This window comes from Solanum stenotomum, chromosome 10, assembly GCF_019186545.1.
Source record: "Solanum stenotomum isolate F172 chromosome 10, ASM1918654v1, whole genome shotgun sequence".
Taxonomy (NCBI): Eukaryota; Viridiplantae; Streptophyta; class Magnoliopsida; order Solanales; family Solanaceae; genus Solanum; species Solanum stenotomum.
This window is the reverse complement of record NC_064291.1, coordinates 3,316,510-3,335,992: the sequence shown is the minus strand read 5'-3', so window position 1 is coordinate 3,335,992 and position 19,483 is coordinate 3,316,510. Positions and strand designations below refer to the sequence as shown.

At 32.4% G+C, this 19,483-nt stretch overlaps 2 protein-coding genes across 3 annotated transcripts in view; one reads left to right on the top strand and one right to left on the bottom strand.

Moving 5' to 3' along the window:
• The window catches only part of LOC125878257 (early nodulin-like protein 1), a 404,259-nt gene that overhangs the window by 336,934 nt on the left and 47,842 nt on the right, over window positions 1–19,483 (top strand). The window contains exon 1 of one of the 2 annotated variants that reach the window (XM_049559462.1): window positions 15,160–15,164. The exons of the other annotated variant lie outside the window; for it this stretch is intronic. The gene's annotated coding sequence lies outside the window, so the exon portion shown is untranslated. Of the gene's footprint in view, window positions 1–15,159; window positions 15,165–19,483 lie in introns of those variants that run through there. 2 annotated transcript variants of the gene reach the window in all.
• On the bottom strand, window positions 12,216–15,748 carry LOC125878248 (patatin-08-like). The gene is made up of 7 exons (XM_049559456.1): window positions 15,523–15,748; window positions 14,966–15,147; window positions 13,982–14,141; window positions 13,428–13,592; window positions 13,026–13,316; window positions 12,441–12,586; window positions 12,216–12,286 (listed from the first exon to the last, which is right to left on the bottom strand). The coding sequence occupies exons 1-7, from the start codon at window positions 15,688–15,690 to the stop codon at window positions 12,229–12,231; spliced, it is 1,170 nt and encodes a 389-aa protein (XP_049415413.1). The 5' UTR covers window positions 15,691–15,748; the 3' UTR covers window positions 12,216–12,228.

Sequence of the window (19,483 nt, the reverse complement as noted above, 5' to 3'; positions counted from 1 at the left end):
GAATCGAACTGCTGAAAAACTGTATGGTTATTCAGCTGCAGAAGCTCTTGGAAGTGACCTCATTGAACTCCTAACCGGTGATCGGGATCATGATGCTGCTAATAACATAGTACACAGAGTGATAAGGGGTGAGAGTTGGACTGGACAGTTTCCAGTTAAGAATAAGTAAGGGGATAGATTCCTAGTTGTTGCTATCAATACCCTTTCTATGATGATGATGGTACTTTGCTTGGTGTTATTTGTATATCAAGTGACAAGGGGAAGGCCATTAAAAGAAGTACTCTCAGTGATTTAAACACCAGCTTCTATTCTAAAGACCCAGTCAGAAACAAAAACTCTCAGCATGCAAAAGTGACGCAACAATGGAAAACAACTGCATCCAAAGTTGACCCATGCATCTCCAAGCCTCCTTCTTCTTCCTCACACGAAACAGACTCATTCAATCCAGTGGAATTGGAAATTCAAGCTTCCAAACTGAGGGATTTGGAACCTCTGATGATGCACTTTCACAATTAGAGGCAGATGACCCACCACTCCTTGCAGCACCAATTCGTCTCACTTCTGTGATTCTTGTCATGAGGGGCTGGACTCAGATATCTCTTCCCAATCTCTTAATTGTTTCCTTCCTCTTCCATGGCATGGTTGGTGGTGAACTTTTGCAGTCTGTTGATACCCCTGTGGTGGTGGAAATGGTCCAAATTGACAATGATGAAAGCTTGCAAGGCTTTGGGGGTGAATGAATGAATCAGGTTTTGAACATGAAATCCTCGATATCATTCTCAGAATGGAGGAAAAGAGAAAAAATCAGATTCAAGAACAGAAGAAAATAAAGGACTGTAGGAAAGGAAAAAACAAAGCAGACACTGAACTGAAAAAGTTGGCTTGGGGACTTCAAGAGGGCAATGGTAAGAAAGACGAGGGTCATTCTAGATGAGAGTCAAAACACTCATTTGGAATGTACAGGGGTTGAACAACAAAAATAAGACCTTGAAATCTCTTATCATCATATAATAATATATTATTATTATAAGTGGGAACATCACAAATGAAAAGTTGAAATACCAAAATGCCCTTGTAAAATCAAATCTCTATTACCATTTTTTTAAGATAAAAAAAAATCTGATTTTCCCACTTTTAGTTATCCTTTTTCACTAATTATTTTTATTTTATTTAATAAGAAGTCCAAAAGTCCATGTAACATGGGTAACACCTCATAAACAAAAGTTCAAAGATCACAATTGATTTCTTTTCAAATTTGCCTTTTCCCATTATATTTAATTAATAATTAAATAATAACATATTAAATAGTTGCATCACTCATCAAAATTCGTTCATATACTCTTCAACCACATTAATAAACCAAGAAGACATATACTTTCATTGTTTGTCACGATCCAAAAATGGACGTGATGACACTCGTCTTAACCCTCCAAGATAAGTTAGCCTAAAACTCAACCATTACAATAAAATGCGAAAATTTTTATAATAAACTCAAAAATACCCCCAAAATCTGGTTGTCACGTGTACAAGCCTCTAAAGTATTACAACTGATTCAAAAGGAAAACACAAGTCTCAAATGACATTGTTTCTAGAATAGAACAAGATCATAATTAAGGAGAAAGAAGGTCCGTTGAAATGACAAGCAGCTACCTCTCAAACCTCCACAAGAAGCCTCAGACAAGGAGAAGAGAAAATATCACAAAGGTCCAGGCTAGTAACCTACAAAAAAAAAATGTAGTAGCAAGGGGTGAGTACCAAACCACGCGGTACTCAGCAAGTAAACCTCTAAACACAAGCTAAGGGGATAGAATACGAGTACTTCTTACACCCCAACCGAACCTCCACAACTACAACATGCATAAAATTAGCACAACCTAACAGTTCACAATTCACATAGCAGATATCTCAACAACAACACTCTAACAATTACATATCATCAACAACAAGCTCAATATTCATCAATTACAATCTCCACGACTACAACCTGCTTAAAACCAGCTCAACCTAATAGTTCACAATTCAAATAGCACATATCTCAACAGCAACACTCTAACAATTACATATTCTCAACAACAAGCTCAATATTCACCAATCAAAGTTCCATAGAAAGACACTCACAAGATCAGCAAAACACAATATCAAGTTCAATAATGATAAATATGTGCAATGCAATGGAATGCAATGTCAAGTATAGTGATGCATGTCTGACCTAGTGATACACACCCGCTGTCTCTCAGTCCGGGACCCATGGGGGACATATCTGTCCATGCATCCATCGCGGCCCGCGATACGACCCTCGATAATAGTAACCATCGCGGCGCGCGATACGTCCCTCGAAATATAGTATCCGTCGCGGCGCGCGACACATCCCTCGAACTATAGTATCCATCGCGGCGCGCAATACGTCCCTCGAAATGGTACATCATCTTTAATTTCTTATTCTTTCTCAATGCACATAACACTTGTCACAACCATGTCTCAGAACAATGCAATTGACATGTTCACACAAATAATGAGGAGATGACCATTTTCATAACATTGAACAATTTACAACAACACAATCATGATACAACTTCAACAATGATTCAACAAGTCTTTCAAACAATTCTCAACATATCACACAAACAATTGATCACATTACTCCCAAACATATACCACAAGGAAATACACGAATTCCATTTGCTTAACAAGGGTTTAGAAATCTACTTGCCTCAAATAGTAGAACAATCACTTCGGGACTTAAGCCTTCCCCTTTCGTTGAACTTCCAACTCAAAGCAATCTCTTCAAATATATAATCACAATAAGATTTAAAAATAACAACACTCATATTACTATTGTGTCTAGTCTAGACCCAAAAACTCGCCCAAGTTTACAATCAATTTCCTAAACTTCCAGCCTAGGATTCAATCTTAATTTCCTTCAATATCATAATTTAATGGTGTTCATAGGTATATAATACGTCTAATATTGATAATCATATTAAGAAAAATCCCCAATTAGAATTAATACCCTATCTGTAACTTTCACATGGAAAGAACAGAGAAACCGAGAAGTGACAACACAACAAAATTTCACCCCACAGTGCTTCGGTTTCCAATTACCATCAATTTTCTTACTTGTTGTGGCCAATGGTTAATCCTAATTATACTCCAATGATTGGTTGCATGCAATTATCTAATGAATATCCTAATTGGGCAACGACAACCCACTGGTAAGCTTGATCAACATCTGCCAAACACAAGAACAATAATTTCTCTAAAGATTTAAAGTTGCTATTGCCTTAAAATTGGAATCATTGCTTAATCATTGGTCATTAAGAAAATTCATAACAATTATTTAAAAAAAACTCACGTTGAATCAGCAAAAATTGTTCAATCCAATTTCTTTCTGCTCTATCTAGCATTAATGATATCAATGAATCCCCCCTAATCTTCTAACATTTATAATTTATTATATTTGATAGGAAAGCTTCGTACCTAATGGCGGTCGTTGGACGCTGCTCCAAATATTTCCGTCGACTTTTCCTTTCCTCTCATGTACGTCTGCTTAGGTTAGTTTCTGACCCCTTTTCTTTTCTTAAATTATGACCCAAAAATTCTCAACCCTAATAATTTATTTTGATATATGGGTCAAGTGGTATATGGTATTAATTAAATTATAAACTTGANAAAAAACTCACGTTGAATCAGCAAAAATTGTTCAATCCAATTTCTTTCTGCTCTATCTAGCATTAATGATATCAATGAATCCCCCCTAATCTTCTAACATTTATAATTTATTATATTTGATAGGAAAGCTTCGTACCTAATGGCGGTCGTTGGACGCTGCTCCAAATATTTCCGTCGACTTTTCCTTTCCTCTCATGTACGTCTGCTTAGGTTAGTTTCTGACCCCTTTTCTTTTCTTAAATTATGACCCAAAAATTCTCAACCCTAATAATTTATTTTGATATATGGGTCAAGTGGTATATGGTATTAATTAAATTATAAACTTGACCCATTAAGCATTAACTAAAATTAGTTGTTTAATAAATAACCGTCAATAAATTAACTATGGTTATACGAATATTCAAAATTTTCAAAAATAACCTTCTGGGTCATTACATTGTTCTCTCTCTTTCTTTTTTTTTTTATGAAAATACTTTTATTTTATAAAGTCTTGATTTGATGTCTAATTATATAAATGCTGGAATCTGAACTTATTTAGAGGAAGTAATATTTTTATTGTCTGTTTATTTATACTTTGAAAATACTTCTATTTCATTGAACTTTTATTTGATGATTTCAAATTTTCTTATATGTAATTTATTTATTTTTTGGTTAGTTCATAAGTATGTATATACACATATTCAAAGTTATCTTTTCTTTATGCATTTATTTTTTGCACCATATAATTATTGGTTTATATTGTTTTCTTTTTTCTACCATATTGTTAATATCTCACAAGTGATTGTGTTGTATTTCATAATTCAAAATTTAAAGAAGACATAATTAATAATTTTGAATGAGTCAAAGAAGACGAAGAGTACATATTCATGTCTATAAAATATTTAAACAATGATTATTTTTATAACAAATAAATACTATTTTTTTTGTAGGTGTACACTATGAACTTGATAATGATCTACTAACCATCCTAAAGAAGATATATGTTGATCGAATTTCTCTACAACTATTATAGAACACTACTCTCCTTCGATGATAACTTCTCAATATGTATGCATCTGTAAAAAAAAATGGAGGCTACTATTCCTTAAAAAGAAGACGGAAACTTTAAGGCATTAAATATTTTGCAATTATAGTGCCGACATTTAAATTATGTGTTGTGACGTATTAAAAAAAAGTACTCTTAACAAGTTGAATAATTGATATATTATAAGAATTGTATATTTGAAGTCGTTATAGTATTATGTTTGAAATCACTTGATAACAATTTTTTTGTATGATGTGTCTTGCAATGATGATAATATCAATTGAATATAATCACCGTTCATTGATTCGAGCTTGTATTTTACGCATCGTAAAGTATTTATATTAGAAGTATTTATACTAATTAGCACGATATACACGTGCAACGCACGTGTTCGAAAACTAGTATTAATAATAAATGGGGAGCAGACATCATTTGTTTACTAGCAGCTATCAGGGGTCTGTGGTCTGACTTGTGGGTAATTGGTGGTGATTTTAATGTATGCAGATTTGAAGAGGAAAAATTGAACTGTATTAGAAGATCTAGGGCCATGATAGGCTTTTCTAATACCATTCAAGACTTAGAATTGATTGACCCGCCTCTTCAAGGAGCTCAATTCACCTGGTCAAGAGGGGAGGCTCATTTCCAAGCCTCAAGAATTCACAGGTTTCTTATATCACCCGAATGGAGTGAAATGTTCAATGCCATTAAATAATACCCCTTGACTAGAGTGTTCTCTGATCACAAGCCTATTGTTCTGGAAAGTGGGGATTGGGAAGCTTCACCTTCTTATTTCAAATTCGAGAATATCTGGTTACAATCAGATGGATTCCTTGACATGGTGAGCGATTGGTGGAATTCTTACAATGTTTCAGGCACTCCTGATTTATTTTGGTCCAGAAGCTGAGATACCTAAAGAGGATATCACCAAATGGAACAGAGAAGTCTTTGGCCAGATTGAATCTCAACGACACAAAGCACTGATGGAACTAGGAAGGTTGGACCAAATTGTTGAACAAAGAACTCACACCCCCGAGGAAAATGTGAAGTCACTAAGCCTGAAACTTGAGATTCAACAGATCGCCATTGCTGAAGAGATCTCATGGAGACAAAAGTCAAGATGCTTATGGCTAAAAGAAGGCGATAAGAATACAAATTTTTTCCAGAGAATGATCAACTCTCATAGAAGGAGCAACTACATTGATAGATCAAAGATTGTGGATGATTTAATTGAGAGTAAAGTGCTGATAAAGGGAGGAATCCTAGCATTCTATCTGGAAAGTCAAAATTCCATATAAGGTGACAGTCTTTACTTGGCTGGTAGTTAGAGAGGCGGTATTAACACAGGAGAATCTAATGAAGAGGGGAATACATATGTGTCCTAGATGTTTTTTTTTTTGTGAGCAACAGGCAGAGACAATTAACTATCTGTTTCTTGATTGCAAGGTGGTTAGACAACTGTCACACTTGTTTACCAACTTCAGGGGCACAAACTGGACCATGCCACAAAGGGCAAGTCAAGCTATAGAAAGCTGGAACAATGAAGGCAGTAGCAGTACAGACCAAAGCAGATGGAGAATTGTCCCAGCAGTGATTTGGTGGACCTATGGAAGGAGAGAAACATAAGATGTTTTGAGAGCATTAGTAATCCTTTGCTATAAGGTAATGTACCTATGTTTTCTAGTTGTTTTCAACACTATAAGGTACATCTAGACATCCCGAACTCATTCATAAACATGAGATCATTACCCTTAAATCTGTAATCCAATTCGAGGAAAGTTAGGATCAAAGTCAAGTGAAGTTAGAGTCAAGCTTAGAAGTTAAGAAGTAAGTCAAAGCAAGTCTTTAGATGTTTTTCAAGAGTCTTTATTGAACGTTTTAACTTCGTTTTAATGCTCAAGTTTCAAGTTAAGTAAAGAGTATAGAGTTGAGTTCATTTTCTCAAAAGTTATAAGGGAACTAAGTATTCCCAAAGAAGTTTATAAATGTTTTTTTTACATGAGTAAGAAAGGAACTATGTTTTCCAAGAGAGCCTTTGGGCTAAGCTTTGAGCAATTATCTTAAACTAAAGAAAGATGTGTTTAAAACACTTATAAGCCAAAGTATTTTTGGGAGTAGTATTGAGCACCAAATTAGGGACGCGAGTTCATATTAACTCAACCCTCCATAAGAACCATGTAGCCAACATGGGACTTGACAGGTCATTCTTTTTAGATGATCACGTAAGTTAAGCTAGTGGATCCACTAAGTTAAGTAAGGTCCTATATCACGGCAAGGTATAGGATGGTCCTTGGGCAACGTGAGGTAAAACGTTGTATCATATCATCACTAGGGCTCATAGTTGTGGTTGTCGGTTAAAGAATCTCCCACCAAAGTTATATTACTTTTATATAAGTAAAGTTAAGTTTGTTATTGCTTTATCCTTAACGAACTAAGATGTTTATAATGTTTTACAAGCTTTATGTATTGCATGTGTCTTATTGCTTTACTTTTGAGTTCAGTCATTCATGAGTCAAACAGAGCTAAGGTAAGTGTTCTCTTGTACTCCTTTTAAGCTTAAGTTGTGGTTTAGATTTCCATCTCGCATACTCGTACATTCAATGTACTGATGCCAGTTGGCCTACATCTTATGATAATGCAGATACAGGTACCCAGGATCAACATCCAACACGTCGTTGATCCAGCTGAGCACTCCAGAGTCAGTGGTGAGCCTCCTTGCCTTCCAGAGGACTCTGTTATTTTGTGTTCCTAGTTTTGCTTTATAAGGATGTTGTTGGGTTTGTCCCAACATCCATCTCAGTGTTATAGAGGCTTCATAGATAGTCAATCAGTCAGTTAGTATTGAGTCTCTCATCTATGTATATATAAGTATTCTATTTTGAGACTCGAGTTGCCTTTATGGCCAAGATTTTATCAGTTGGGTTATTTTATGACCTTTCATTGCATGGAGTTATTCTGTTGAGTTAAATTTTCCGCTGAGTTAAGTAAGCCAGGCCAAGGGTTCGCTTGGGGGCAGCAATGGTCTTCGAGTGCCGGCCACGCCCAGGGTGTAGGCTCGGGGCGTGACACTTTACTTGGCTGGTAGTTAGAGATGCGGTATTAACATAGGAGAATCTAATGAAGAGGGGAATACATATGTGTCCTAGATGTTTTTTTTGTGAGCAACATGCAGAGACAATCAACCATATGTTTCTTCATTGCAAGGTGGTTAGACAACCGTGACACTTATTTACCAATTTCAGGGGCGCAAACTGGACCATGCCACAAAGGGCAAGTCAAGCTATAGAAAGCTGGAACAATGAAGGCAGTAGCAATACAGACCAAAGCAGATGGAGAATTGTCCCAGCAGTGATTTGGTGGACCATATGGAAGGAGAAAAATATGAGATGTTTTGAGAGCATTAGTAGTCATTTGCACAGGATTAAAATGAATTGCATTATCACTTTTTGCTATTGGTGCAATTCTGAGTATGTAGATGATCATATAGCTATTATAGGTATCCTTTTTTTTGACATAGGTAACTGTTTCTATTTCTGTAACACAGTACATGGGTTGTACTAAAGCCATATTTACAAAAGAACTCAAAATCTACTATCATATCCTTATAATGAGTATAAGACAACAATGATAGAGACAATATCATTAGAGTATATCTGGTTACACCAAAAACATAAAGTCAAAATGCAATTCATTTTGACTTGTTCTATAGTATTCTCCATAATCTCAAAGACTCTAAGGTTTCTCTCCTTCCATATTGTCCATCATATAGCTGTAGGTACAATTCTCCAGTTGTTTCTGTTTTTAGCGTGAACTCCTACTTCTTCCCAACTGTGTAATGCTTTTGTGATTTTCTTGGCATAGACCAAGATATGTTTTTGTGATATCCTAAGTCCTTTGTAAGATGAAGTAGGATTTGGCATAGACCAATATATGTTTTTGTGATATCCTAAGTCCTTTGTAAGATGAAGTAGGATCTAGTGTTCGAATAAAATATAAAAATATTATTAGACGTTTGTTTTAAAGTCATAAAGACAAAAAATTATCAAAAGTCATAAGTTAGAATTCTTAATTATGACTTTTAAGTCAAACAGACAAAAAATAAGTCAAAAGCTATAAATAGAATTTCTAACTTATTACTGTTGACCTATAAGTCATAAATCATAAATTCGTGCAAACAAATTCTAATCATATAAGTTTGTCAAATTGACTTTTAAAAGATATTTGACTAGCGTCTTAGATGGTCAAAGTGTTGACCAAGCTTATTTTTAAAAATGATGTGTTTGGCTAGATTTTTGGGAGGGAATAAGTGTTTTTTCGTAGTACATAGTAGTTGAAGTTGTTTTCGAAGCTAAAAAAGTATAAGTTTTTCCAAGAAACACTTTAAAGAAAAATACACTTTAAAAATACTTTCAAAAAGTTTGACCAAATATTAATTGCTGAAAAAAAATTCATTTTTATTTATTGATTAAAAACAAATTATTTTTCACCAACAAATACTTTTTTGAAAAAAGACTTTTCACCATAAGTTGATTTTAGAAAATGGCCAAACATATTGAGGAAGTCTGATTAATTGTCAACATACCTTCTTAATATTTTGTGCAAATGATAAAAAAAAAGTTATATTATTTTTGTATTTAACTTCACTTATATTATGTAGTTAATTCACCTTGATATCCTTATGTGATGGATCAAATTACTAGCATCAAAAATAAATAGTACGATTTTTTTTCTCTCATCCATCTAGGATATCTAAGATCAAGAATCTCTTATATTTATAATAGTTATTTGTATAGTATTAACTTGGCACTTCTAAATCGATATATCCTCTAACTATTTTTATTTGTAAAGTATTAACTTGACACATTTTTTAACGATAAATAAATTACTATATCGCTTTTGAATCTAATAAATTCAATGCTTTGAGAAATGAATATAATTAATAGTAAAAAAAAAATTAAAAACTAAAAATGATTGTATTATCTAAAAAAAAAAAAACGTTTTAAAAGTCGCCACTTATTTTTTAAAGTAAAACTAAGAAAACTATTTTTTTTCAAAAGATTAAAAACATAAAATCTAATGAAATATATTAAAAGGGGTTCGGGGTTCATATTAATGTTTTAGAAAGTGTTTGAAAGCACCTAAGACATCCGTTAACTTACGGTTATCCGACAATTAAAATATTTATCTAATTACTTTAAGAAAAGCATGCTTAATTAAGTTGCAAAAATAAACACTTTAAAACTTAAAATTATTTTTTAAGGGAAGGGGAAATATTGGAGAGATATTACTTAAGTAAATACCTTGCCAATACTCTAAAAAGGGTTAAGTAGAAAATAGATAATCTTATTTAATTTTAGAAAAATATAAGTATTAACTCAAAATGACTTCTTTGGGGAATCAAATTGGGAAGAAATCAAATAAAACAAATAAGCAAGTACCGACAATTAAATAAGAGCAACTTTCACATATAGCAAACAAAAAAATCATATTTGTATGTTATAACAAAGTTTGCATAATTGCGCTCCATAGCAAAAGCTATACATATACAATTGAGAGCTATGCCTATTTCGCTATACATATATACAAAAGAAGCAATTGTATTATTTGTTGGCTCCTCTTTAGATTTGTATAATTTCGCTGGCATGCCATTTGTATAAATTGTTGTAAGCCTCTCGTTTGTATAAATCATTGACAAAAACATTTGTATATCAAAAATTGCTCTCTCTTTCGCTTTATACAAACATTATATTTGTATAATTTGTGTTTGTATAAAACGAGAAAGAGAGAAAGGCAAAAGAGAACTGGGAAGGGAAATATTTGTATTGTATAATTATAAGTGTATAGGACGAATATATATGTATTTGCATGTGTATATACAATTTTCTTTCGCTTTATACAAACATAAGTTATACATTATATTTGTATAATCTATGTTTGTATAAAATGAGAAAGAGAGAAAGGCAAAAGAGAACTGGGCAGGGAAATATTTGTATTGTATAATTATAAGTGTATAAGATGAATATATATGTATTTGCATGTGTATATACAATTTGATCTCGCTTTATACAAAGAGAAACACAATTTATACAATTTTGTTGTATAAAGCGAGAGAGGAAAGCACAGTGGGAGCGAGCGAGAGAATGAGAGTGGCGAGCGAGAATCTGGAGGGAGAGAGGCGACTGACAAACGTTTGCTACGGAGTGCAATTAAATCAAACAGTAGCTACCCCATTTATTTTAGATTATTAGTTTGTCATTCTGTACAAATATCCCATTAAATAATAAGGAAGAGAAGGCTTGGGCCCAAGTCCAGTTTCTGTCCGCACGGACCGGTACGTGGGCCTAAATTCAACTTGGGCTTTTGGCCCATTTATATCTGACCCAATTCTTTCCCTTTTGTATCTATCCTAAACTAACATGGAAAGCTGACCTTTCTTTGGGCTTTTAACCCAATTTTCACCTGCCATAAAACTAGCAAATAATATAAAAAAATAATTGGGCCTTTGGCCCAATTATAATACAACACAAAACTGGAATTTTGGGAGGGCTTTTGACCCATTTTCTTGATTGTATACAATGTATATCGCTGATGTATATAACTGTATATTCTGCATATTTCGCATATGTTGTTGTATACGGAGTGTATACAACCTTTAATTTCACTCCGAACACTGGCATTTTCTATTTTCCAACCCTGCACTTCTGTTTTGGCTAAAAAAGAATAAGATTGAGCCTCTTCAGCTCAAGGGGTGAAATGCATGGGAAAAAATGACTGAAGGAAAACTGATTTAAATGTAATTATCAATCAAATTAAACAAACACACTCTTAGGCACAAATAGATAACTGCTCATACACTTACATTAAGACTTGAGAAAACTATGTTCTAAAAATATGATGAAACACACCAATGAAACAGAACAACGCAAGACACTAGAAGATTAATTTCGTACACTCTTTGTAGAACATGTAATACTATTGTATTTTATCAAACAAACCAACAGTGGATTAAAGAAAATGTACGACTCATATACCATACTTTAACAATACAGAAATAAAGACATACAGTTCTTAACAAATTATTTTAAAGAGCCAAACATTTGTATTCGTAGCAATTACAAAGGAAATTAACAAGTTAGCCGAGTTGAGTTAATTTAGCGGATTTGGCTAGAGAGTTTCTTAATTATTATTATTATGATTAATTTCTATCGTGGAGGGTCAAAATTAGATGTCAACAACCTTCTTTTTTAATTTTCTAAAATAAATTTAAATATTTATTTTTTCTTTTTGCTTAGAAAAGAAGATTCGAATGTCATAACACAAAATCACGATAATTTATCAAAACATTAAACTCAACCAAAAGGTCACATAATCCAAAAACACATTACATTACATAGAGAGACATTTCTATTGAAATTTATCCCTCAAACTCCTCTTTTATTTTGAGGTTGAAATACTTAAATGCGCGCAATCATAAATATTGCAAGCGCTTGTTAAATAGCATAGTAAGGTTACTACTAGCTACAACCCGAGCCCTTGAATTAATAAGACGCTTTGTTTGCTCGGAGTTTCTTCCTATCAGAGAGCATTGTTGCAAACCTACAACGAAATAAACTATTTTAATTAGCAATAAAATATATTTATAAGAAATCTAATATGAATAATATTGACTGACGAGATATAATAAAATGACAAAAAAAAAAGAATTATTTCAAGCACCGATATAGAATCGAACGCGTCTAAAGAGTTTTACCCAATTAAAACTTTCTCATAGGTTTCATCAGGATTGTCATCGGAAACTGGTTTCTTCAATAAATTTTCACCAACTTGTACTAATAATTCCATGTTAGCCACAGAAGCATCATCCATTTCAGTAGTTGTGCCTGTTAATGCATTTTCCTGGAATTAAATATACTCATATCGTTAGCAAAGAAAATATATATGGCATGCATATTATAAAATAATAATAATGAAAAAACTACATCATTAGACATACTTCACTATCGTATATACTTTTAATAAAATATTACGTATCTTACCACTTATTAAGAGTTTCCTTTCATATATTAAGAAAAATATACTTAGATACAAATCCTGATGAAACCTATGAGAAATACTTCACTATCGTATATACTTTTAATAAAATATTACGTATCTTACCACTTATTAAGAGTTTCCTTTCATATATCCCAGATACATGCAAATCACACTATCTGTATGGATACCAAATATATACATGATGGGAGAGTGGCAAGCGAGACTAGTGTAAGTAATAATCTCCTATTTATGTAAGTTCTCGATAATAATAATAACTTATAATTAAGTTGGGGGGACTTACTTGAACCCTGAGGTAATTTTTTTGTGAATCAAGAGCTTGAAAAACAGTAGAAAGGTAATAATCAGTCATGTAAGCACTTGCTGCATCAGTCATTGGCTGTATAGCTACCATCCACTGTAGAGGACCCCATTTAGCTGCCTCTTCTGCTGTATATGTTTTATCAAAATCTGAAGTAGTGCCAGTGCCTAATGAGAGCAACAACATTTTTTTGAAATTCAATGACCTAATTGAAGCAAATGCTGGATCCTGGTCTTCTGCATGTTTCGTTGCAATGCTGACGGATAATAACGCCTGCATGCATCCACACATAATAGATATATATATATATCTCGAAAAAACATATATATATGTATGTATGCATGATCGATCAAAAATTGAATCGAAAAAAAGTAGTATTAGTACCGGATCACCAACAGTAGCAACACCACCATCAACAAGATTGAACTCATATTGATCTCCACTACTAGTATTAGTAACAAAGTAATGTGGAGCAAAATATGTTGGAGCTGCTGCTGTCGAATAACTTATGTCATACATCTTAGCATTCAATTGTGGAGAGTTTGTTAACTGCATTTTAAAAATAAAAAAAAAAGTTAGTGAAAGTAAAAATAAATAAATAAGTGACTTTCAAGTTTATATTTGTCTCTTCCCCTACTGTGGCGCAGCCACATTAATTATTGTTTGACACTAGCTCCTTTGCTGGATATGTATATTACATATTGACACTTTTTGACTTTTATACGATTTTACTTCTTAATATTTTGACATACCTAATTAGTGGCTACGTCACTGAATCACTGTCACCGTTAAAACTACTCCTAAACACGTTCGATCTCACCATCAAAATGTTTAATTTTGTTAGATTACATATACATATTTACCAAACGTACTAGAAAATAAATAAGAAATTCACGTGTTTTCAAAAAGTACAAATCACTATAATTATTTTGACTTACACTTGACTTGGTGAATATTACTGGCTTATTTGTTTTGATGTCAAAGCTTGAGATGACAACTTCTGTCAAAGTTTCATTCAAACGAGTTTCTCCAAAATTTTCTTGAAGAACTTGCAAAAGATATGTTCCATTATATGTTGGGCCTGGAGTTGGCTGACCACTGCATAATATAATGTAACCAAATTAAATATATAAGTATAAAGAACAAAAATCTCATATATTTGGGGATAATTATATTCTATCTCAGAAGTTTACTCAATTACGTACAAAAATGCTGAATATTTCATTGCTCTCGGATATATTTCTTGGTTGTCCGACACATTGCAAATGATGCATTACTTAATGGGAGGGATGTATCTGAGAGGGGATATATAGAGATGTATCTGAGAAGAGATTTTTGTAATTTTTTTAATGGTAGGAAATTTTAGAGAATATAATATCTTAAGTTGTGTATTTATATCATTTTTCCTAAATATAATTCATTACTCAAAACATATTCTCCTTCTTTCTTTCAAGTTGTTTGACCTATTTTTTTTAGTCCATCTAAGAACAATGTACTCCATCTGTCCCATTTTATGTGACACTTTTCAGATTTCCAGATTCAAACAAGTCTATCTTTGATCGTAAATTTTTTATAGATTTTTTAAACATTTTGAATTATCAATTATTGTGACTTGTAGTATTTTTTACGTAATTTACAAGTATATAAATTTCATTTCAAAAAATTTGCAAATTTCATGCGCAAATTCTAGGTCAAACTTAAATTGTTTCACTCTCGAAAAACGAAAAGTGCCACATAATTAATTGGAACAAAGAGACTTTTTTATTTCAATTTTCAACTAGACATGTTTAAGACCACAATATTAAATATTATATGTTGACTATCAGAAGACTCAAAAATCTTTTTTCACGCTCATAAACTCCGTGTCAAGTTAAAATTAGACAAATAAATTAAAACAGAGGAATATAAATTTGTATATGTACCTAGAATTAAAAATATGAGGGCCATGTTCGAAGTAAAAAGGTACAATTTCATTGGCAGCAGCAAAGGGTCGATTGTTTTCATTTGGAGTAGTTATCATAGCAGTCACTAAACCTCCTGTACTTGTTCCTCCAATTACATCAAAGTAATCTGCTAGTCTTGCATCTGTATTATTGTCCATTTCCTGACTCGAAAAAAAAAGTAAGTCGTATAAATCAAAATAGAATAATTCAGAAATTAACAACTCACTTATTAATTATTTATTCAAAAATAATTACTACAAAACTAGTAAATAAGTTGTAACATAAGAAAACCATGATTTATTTGAATAATAATAATTAGCTTTGTCATGACCCTATCGATAATAGAAGTACTATTACTAATCATTATCACTAATAAGCATCGAAAAAATACAATTCAAGCGTAAAAAAGGATAGTAATGTCACACTTACATACATACACGAAAAAAATATTTTTACGATAAAGAATGGTACCCGAAATGACTATATATAGTAGTATCACACTTACGTACATACATTACAAAATATTTTTACGATACCTGAAGTTCTCCTTCAAGAAATTCAAGAATGACACCCGGAATGATTCCCTTAATTCCACCTCCATCAACACTAAGAACAGTCACCATTTCTTCCAACGAAGCAAATGTTGAACTAGTAGTTGCTAATATCATAAAAATTAAAATTAGAAAAGATTTAGTAGTTGCCATTTTGCAGATTATAATTAATAGAAACTAATATGCTCAAAGTGTTTTAAAATTTTGTTGGTGCTTTGAGCATATAACAAGCATGGTATATATAGGCACGTAAACAAGTTGAGAAATTTTATTTTGAGTTTGACATAACCAATAAAAGTTGTATGAAAATCCGTTTAAATTTCGACACGTGGATAGTGGGCCCAATTGAAAGAAAGTGAATTTATAGTTGGTGTGGGCCCGACTAACACAACAAGGAGTCGTTTGATAGAGTGTATTAGAAAAAATAATATATGCATTAACTTTGTGTAATATTATTAGAAAAAATAATGCATGCATTACTAATACCATGAATTTCGATGTATTAGGAATGCTTAGATTGATTGCTGATATAACTATCCCTCAAATCTTTCTCAAAATATTTTCCATTTTTCAAAGCTAAAGAGTGTAGAAGGTATTTTTGTAATTTATTTTTTTATTTTTTATAGAATTGATGTAAGACTTGTTATTTCTAATACATCATATCCAACAATGTACAAGAAATAATGCAATATAACTAATCCAACATTATTAATGTAAACATTACTAATACATTTTATTCAACATTATTCTTATGTGCACTTAAGGAGTCATTTGGTAGAGTGCATTATAAAAAAATAATAATGCATGCACTTAGCTTTGTGTATTATTAGTACCTTGTTTGGTACAATTTTTAACCAGTGTATAACTAATGCTTATAAATAATACATGAAAAAATTCATAGCATTAATAATTCAAAGGATTTTAATACATGCATTAGCACGTTTAAAAACATAATTGCTCATCAAAAGCTTATATATATGTGTGTGTGTTAGACACCTTATTACTACGTAGCTAGTTAGTACAGTGTACCTAATTAATTAATGGTATTTCAAAAAAATATTTAATTAGTTAATTAAAACTTGTAATAAGTGACTCTTAGTTGATTAAAGAGTCACTTAAAATTTGATTAAAATTAAGTGGAATTAGTTGAAGTGTATTATTTAAAACGTGTTAGATTTTTAAATTATAAGGTGGTACTATTTACCTTGTTGGTTGAACCCATACCTATATTATTATTATTATGAGTCTTGGGAACCAAAGCCCTTCGAATTTTATAAATTGATTAGATAAGATTCTCTTACACATATTCAAATGCATATCACATGCGCTTGGAGGCAATACATTGTAATTGAAACCAAAATTTTATATTAAAATATATTTCAAAAAAATATTAAATTAATTAATTAAAACTTGTAATAAGTGACTCTTAGTTGATTAAAGAATCACTTAAAATTTGATTAAAATTAAGTGGAATTAGTTGAAGTGTATTATTTAAAACGTGTTAGATTTTTAAATTATAAGGTGCTACTATTTACCTTGTTGGTTGAACCCATACCTATATTATTATTATTATGAGTCTTGGGAACCAAAGCCTTTTGAATTTTATAAATTGATTAGATAAGATTCTCTTACACATTCAAATGCATATCACATGCGCATGGAGGCAATGCACTGTAATTGAAACCAAAATTTTATATTAAAATATATTTCGACACTGACTTAATTAATCTATATACATATGTTATAGAATGGAAATAATATGAGACAATCCACCCCGTTAGTGATATTGTTAGCTTGTTGGTAAGACCTATTTATTTATTTATCAATATATTTTTTATATTTTATGAGATTTTTTTATCTTAAGTTAGGATGTCACATACATCCACTCTATGGACTCAATGTCCTTGTTGAGGTTTTCTTTTGCTGAGGTTGGGGTGTCACATACACCCTCTATGGACTCAACGTCCTTGCTGAAGTTTACCCCACACAACATGAAATTTTTCTAGACTCAGCACTATAATTTTCTCCGCCTTATCGAAATTATCTAAACTCAATTGAAGTTACAATCATATTGATAAAACTGACACATGAATATGAATATTAAACAGATTCTCTCCCTCGCACCTCCTCACTTTGCTCTGCAACTGTCGTTAGTGATGTTTACCCTTCCTTTTTCTATTCTTTATTAGTATTATATAATATATGTGTGTGATGAGATCTGAAATTGTTTAGCACACCACCTCTTTATTTTTAAAAGAATAAATAAAATCCTCATTCCGATATACAAAACGATCTTTGAGCCTGATTTGACAAATTAAGTTAACGAAGAAATTTGAACTTTCTGATTTTAAATTAAAGATGTATTAAAATATTCTTTAATCTTATGATATTAAATATGTTAAAATTGATAAGAAGAGAGATATTATTTTAAATGGACTAAAATAACAACATAAATGGCAATGACCCAGATATATATATATATGGATCGGTTATGGTGCTGTATCATATGGCAATTAAATGATGGACAGAGAAATTGATCAGAGCAGGGCCCATCTCATCTGATGTTGGGGCCCCAAAAGATCAAAATTGCCCACGCACCAGATGCTATGCATTGGGTGTGAGGTGGGGTGTTAAAGAATGACAAAAGTTCCACATCGGTGGTTAATGAGATGGGTGGACTCCTTATAAGGCTTGGGCAATCCTCCTCCCTTTGAGCTAGCTTTTGGGGTGTGAGTTAGGCCTAAGACCTAATCTAACAGAAATAAAGTCAAAATCGTCGTTGGCCAATTAGGACTTAGGAACCTTGAAAATTGTAATTTAACCCTCCCACACCTAACACTATTATTTCCGCATATATATTTGGTGCCCCATGGAGTTACTCCCATCTCCACGTTTTGGGTACGTCTCCATCTCACTAGAGTGTGATTTCGGCTTCTTGTGCATGCATTATATGTTGTTGAAAAAATTTGCACCTAGTTCAAAAAAGAAAGTAACTTGTTGGTAATATAAAATATATGATTAAATATTTGATTATGAATTCAATCATTATCATATATCAATTTGAAGTTATTGAAGAAATTTATAAATTTCAAATCTTGAATACGCTTGCCTATCGTTTTGACAAGTATGTTGTTATCTGTGTATTTTAAGGTCCGCGTGATCACCATTCCTGCAGAAAGAGTGAATTCACACGGACACGTTGTGTTACGGTAAATACGAAACAAAAATAGGAAAATTACTTAACGAACCATCAAAATCAAGAGGAGAAAATAACACAAGAATATACTACTTTTGGAGAATCCGACACACACCTGTTGACATTTTTGAAGAGTCTGAGCAAATTAAACATAGGTTGCCACCATCCAACTACAATTCAAACAAGGAAAAGATATTGTGGTTCTTGAAGAGCACTTGTTAATTTCACTCCTCAAACTATCACAAGGTAAAAATGTCATACATGCTGCAGGTCTAGAACTTGTAATCTGGGTTGTCTCGGAGGCCAAGCTTAGAAAGAACGAGGCAGTACGTAGGAGTCCCAATCTGTCCTTCGCAGATACCATTTGTTGTAGACCCTTACGAGAGTGCTTATATATCCTTAAAAAAATGATAATTTACGACAATGTATAAAAAAAATATTAGCCAGCAGATGTATATATAGTATAACAATTCATGCATAACCATGTATAATCTATGTATACCAGCTAGAAAAAGTAAACAGTGAATCCACCAAATGCATCCACCTTCTACTAGACTATGCTTGCTGCTTAGAGAATTGTTGAAGGCAAAAGACCATTATTATGATTTCTGAAATGAATGCGACTATGTATTCAGAACCAAACACTTAAAACTATTCAGTGAAGGCTGGCTGGAAATCAAAAAGGGTTTATCAGAAGGAGACATTTGCCATGAACAATAGAATTACAAGTAAAATGCTATTTTTCTTGTG

What these genes read in the sequence shown, in the direction of transcription:
- LOC125878248 (XM_049559456.1), bottom strand. Translation starts at nt 15,690, where the DNA reads ATGGCAACTACTAAATCTTTTCTAATTTTAATTTTTATGATATTAGCA. An exon ending in AAAATTACCTCAGGGTTCAA is followed by an intron (nt 12,587 to 13,025) that starts GTAAGTCCCCCC and finishes ATTTAATTCCAG; the next exon opens with GAAAATGCATTAACAGGCAC. An exon ending in TATGAGAAAGTTTTAATTGG is followed by an intron (nt 12,287 to 12,440) that starts GTAAAACTCTTT and finishes ATTTCGTTGTAG; the next exon opens with GTTTGCAACAATGCTCTCTG.